Consider the following 4,744-nt stretch of genomic DNA (forward strand, 5'->3'; position numbering starts at 1 on the left):
AATAATTATAATATAATAATAATATACACTTATATTTTTTTCAATATACTTTGTACAGTTTGTAAGTTCAATATCGTGTCTATTTTAATTTCCCAATCACTTATATGACATTTCTAATTCTTTCGAGATCGTCATCAGAAACATTGGAAACATTATTGAATTAAAGTCAATTGAATCAAATAATTAATGTGACAAAAACAATAGAAAAAAATTTCACGCCATTTTGTCGAAATCAATTCTTAATATCGTAATGATACTTGTTCTATTATTATGAAAATATCATACATAATGATTCATTCTTTTTATATTATGTGTGTAAAATCAGTTTCGGTTTAATCTTTCCATCAAATTATTTTGGCTTAGAGAATATTGAGCTTCTTCAACTCAAATAGACATTAAGCATTTAACGTTATGTATCGGAACTGTCCGAAAAAAAAAGAAAAGTTTTTGTTCTCGCAGGACACATGTATAATGAAGAAAATTTATTCCCGATGATAATCATCGAATCTTATTTTACTGAGATTATCATTATACTAGTTTATCATAAATTACAATAAGCGTAAAAATAATCATTAATTAATTTAGCGATTATTATATGATCGAATCTTCAATTAAAAAATTACAGAAAAAATAAAAATTGCGAAACTGTCATGGATAAAAAGACGATGTCCTTTGGCCGGCAAGAAATCTTACCTCGCGTTTTGTTATTAGGATGATCTCGAGGCTGCGCATCCAATCGATCGTAGACATCGCAAGGACATGTCTTTATAACTCCATGCAGTTGCTATTGAATTGCAACCGTTGAACGTTGACCCGTTGAACATTGTTGGGCCGTTGAGCGTTGCCTCGTTGAGCATTGAATCGTGAATTATTGAGTCGCTGAGCGGATTGCCGTTGGTTGTTTATCCGCGTTTTTTTGTTATGTGTTTCCTGATGTTTCCTCATATGGTCTTGTCTGATGAATCCCTTGCCGCAAGTATCACATTTAAACGGTCTTGTACCAGTGTGGATACAGGTGTGCCGTTTAAGATCAGTTTTATGTGCGAACACTTTTGGGCACGTGATGCATTGGTGTTTTCTGGCTAAAGCGTGCATTTCCAAATGCTTTTTGTTCCTCTCTTCGTTTGAAAACCGTTTGCCGCACAGGGTGCATTTAAACGGTCTAATGCCCGAATGAAAGCTCTTGTTGTGCTGCGTCAAATAGCAGGGCTTGTTGAAATTTTTATTGCAATCGAGACACTTGTAGACGCCGTCTTGCGAGATATAATTAGCACTGATAGTGGTGACAGTTTGCTTGTTCGTATTACTTTTGCTTTTACGCTCTTTCTTTGGCTGCAAGCCGATATTTGGATCCAAATCCTCCTTTGCTTGGCTTACCGGCATTAGATGATTGTTATTCTGTATATCAATTTTTCGATCGAATTCATATCTCAACAACGTAATTTCTATATCTTGATTTTGCTGCACCATATTGTTTCCATTTGTTTGCAACATCGTCATGTCTAGATTATTCAACGACTTGTAACGCATTGGCGAAAATGGATCATAGGTCGATGTTGAAGCTTCAAAGGACTCTTGAGGAGTGATCTCCTCTACATTTAGCCCCCCCACGTTAACGGTCTGTGTCTGGCTTTGATCTACGACAAATTCGAATTCTGAGAAATTCATGATGGTATTGAAACCGGGCAACAAGCGACGTCGTGGCTGCTTGTTTTGGTCGTTACCAATAGTAACTAGCTGCATGGTGGTAGGTGCTTGGGTAGATTCCAGTGGGACCGCCGGGATGTTGGTAGTAATTGTAACGTGGGGGGGCAAGGCGTTTGGGTACGGCTGAGGAGGCATCGTAGTACCCCCCATCACCGTGGATGAATTCATTGCTGGATGGCCCGAGCCGGGCGGCGAGTTCATGTGATGAACCGGGTGGGATGATGAATCCATTGGTGAAGGGCAATTCATGTGCGATGCCGCCGGTGGGGCCATGGTGGGCGAAGTCGTGGAATGATGCACCGGCTGGCCCGACGAACCCGTTGGCAGGTGAAGTTGCTGCTGTTGCTGGAGGCCCATTTGGTGAGGCGCAGTACCCATTTGTTGCTGATGGTGTCCCGCCAGTGGCGATGACACCGGGGAATTGATTATTCCTAGAGGGATCAGTTGCGGCTGCTGCTGCTGCTGCTGCTGCACCAGGACCGCTAAAGATTCGCTGCTGCTGTTGCTGCTGGAATTGTTGTTGCAGAGCGTGGTGGGCGTGTGAAGCAGGCCCCCCGTCGCCTCGCCCGAGGGACCTGCCATCAAGTTTGGGGGACTCCGCGAAGAGTCCGGTGGAGATCGCGCGGGAGCGCAACCACCCCTACCGCTTGTTGAATGACCAGCGCTATTATCTCTATTGGGATGATGATGACTGGTGAGCGGTAGAGTTGCTGGATCAGGATCCTTTCCATTCTTTACAGCATTCTTGTGGAGCGTAGTGTTATAATGTCTCTTCAGATGCCCTGAACTTGTAAACCACTTGTTGCACGCAGTGCAATTGTATGTCTTTGGACGGCGTGGCTCGTTGCTTTTCCAAGATTGATTCGCCAATGGTGGCGCTTTCGGTGTTTGCTGCACGAATCCAGCCGATATCTGATGGCTCGGTATTGGTTGCGTGCTTGTGAGTATCGATGAACCTTGAGGCCCGTGTTCCACAGGCATATGTTGACCGCGCATGTATTGATCCTGATCAGCGATAGGTGGAACATTGTTTATGGAACCCATTGACGGGTGTCCAGCATAATCATGAGTCATAGTTTGCCAGTTCAACATAGAACTTACCGAAAGCGATTCTATTCTCTGTGACTGCTGTTGTTGCATCACCTGTTGATGATGCATCTGCATCTGAAGTCCTTGTTGTTGCTGTTGTTGCTGCTGCTGCTGCTGTTGTTGCTGCTGTTGCTGCTGCTGCTGCTGCTGCAATCTCATAATCTCCTCTTCGTATCGATGCACCTTATGAGAATCCAAATCAAGGATCTCAGCTTGCTCTTCAGGCTGTTCCTGCTTCATTTCGGCCTTGATCGTCTGTACTCCGTTATAATCGTAACTAGATTGTTGCGGTTGATTCGAGAGAGGCGGCGACGGATGCATCTGCTGGCCCTGTTGCTGAGGACTATTGCCCAGTTGCTGATACTGAGGCGCGGATGGATACGCGGTAGGCGAGTCCAAATGATTCGTTCTCATATGCTCACCTAATTGATTCGTGTCCTCATACACGGCGCCGCACTTGTCGCATTGAAAAGGCGGGCTTTGCGGGCTAGTAGAGTTAGAAGTCGTGCGATCTGAGGGATACAATTGTTGATGTTGATACGGATGATAGCGAAAACCACCATCGCGACTGCCGTTATTCTGGCTGTCTTCCTGTGATGGCGAAAAGTGATGAGACAAGATGAAAGTCTGATCGTTCTGCATGAAGTAGCTGCCCTCGCTATACATTGGAGTTCGAAAGTGATGATCGTATGGCGAACATATAAGTACAGCAGACTGTTGTTGTGTGTGAGATTGTTGTGATTGTTGCTGCTGCTGTATTTGTTGCGAGGATGTTGAATCTTGAGAGGGCGACATCGATGATGCTTCACTCGTGTCCGCCGGCACGTTGTCCCGGCTCACGTGACTATTATGATTACCAGTCTTGCTATGGTTATTATTGCTCTCTTCCTGCTGTGTCTTATTAGCCCACTGATTTAGCAAATTTTCGTGTTGATAACGCAGATGCACCTCCAGGCTCTTCTCGCTCTCGAATTTTACACCGCAATCCTTGCAGTGAAGCTTCGCATTCGAACTACCGTCTACGTATTGTTGCTGTTGTTGCTGCGTCTCAACGGCACTCGTCATCTCACTCATATTGTCCTCTCCCTTCGTTTCGACCGTCAAGTCACGCACTTCAATCGTCGTTTACTCGTGATACACACGATCAAACAGTAGTTTATGCACAACGCGAACAGAATGAAACTGAACGAAATATACATGAGTACCTGACATGCGCCTTTATGCGCGCGCGCAAATAAGATAATCTTCCTTTCCCTTTCTTTCTGTTTTCGATTGTTTCACCTTGCCACCTCCTGAATTGCGCCTCGTATAGAACGCGATAGAATCACATGAAATATATGAGCACGATGATGACGGAAATAACGCGAAGCGGCACTGTTGAGTGTCACATGTACGGATTCAATCTCAGTAGAAGCGAAACAACACGCCTTTGACTGACAGTTGAGCCGGCAGCGATAGGGTAGGGATAGATGGGGGAGAGGCTTTTCAAACAAAAAAAAGAGAAGGAAATAGAAAACAAAAAAAACCGGGGGATACAGCGTGTTCTACATTTATCATATGACTGCACTGACTCTAAACGCGAATTTCCATCTCAATGTCGCTCGAAAAATCGCGATCACCGCATGCGGCATTGTCGGCCTCGACTAGACGACGTGTCGACGACGACGTCGACGACAGCGAGACGGTACCACTTGCTAAATTCCACCTTGATGCCGGGACGCGGCTTTCGATAACGAGATTCGAATGATGCCGGTTACCTCGGCGGCCGAACGAACAAAACAAAATAAAAGCGAACGCGCGTATCGCTCATGATTTACATATCGAGTGGCACGCCAGTAGCCTTTGTATCTGCATTTTTCGATTCGGAGCAAGGTCGCCTTCGTTTGATGAGACGGTGTCACACAGTGTTCCGAAAGAAGAATTTGAATTTCCAAAACAAGTTTTAAAT

The 4,744-nt window shown here is 44.7% G+C and overlaps 1 protein-coding gene across 1 annotated transcript; it reads right to left on the reverse strand.

Annotated features, from left to right (window-relative positions):
• Window positions 1-765: 765 nt before the first annotated feature.
• On the reverse strand, window positions 766-3,870 carry LOC108688367 (alpha-protein kinase 1-like). The gene has a single exon (XM_018194604.1). The coding sequence runs from the start codon at window positions 3,868-3,870 to the stop codon at window positions 766-768; it is 3,105 nt and encodes a 1,034-aa protein (XP_018050093.1).
• Window positions 3,871-4,744: the final 874 nt, after the last annotated feature.

The sequence above is a fragment of the Atta colombica genome, unplaced genomic scaffold, assembly GCF_001594045.1.
Source record: "Atta colombica isolate Treedump-2 unplaced genomic scaffold, Acol1.0 scaffold229, whole genome shotgun sequence".
Lineage (NCBI taxonomy): Eukaryota > Metazoa > Arthropoda > Insecta > Hymenoptera > Formicidae > Atta > Atta colombica.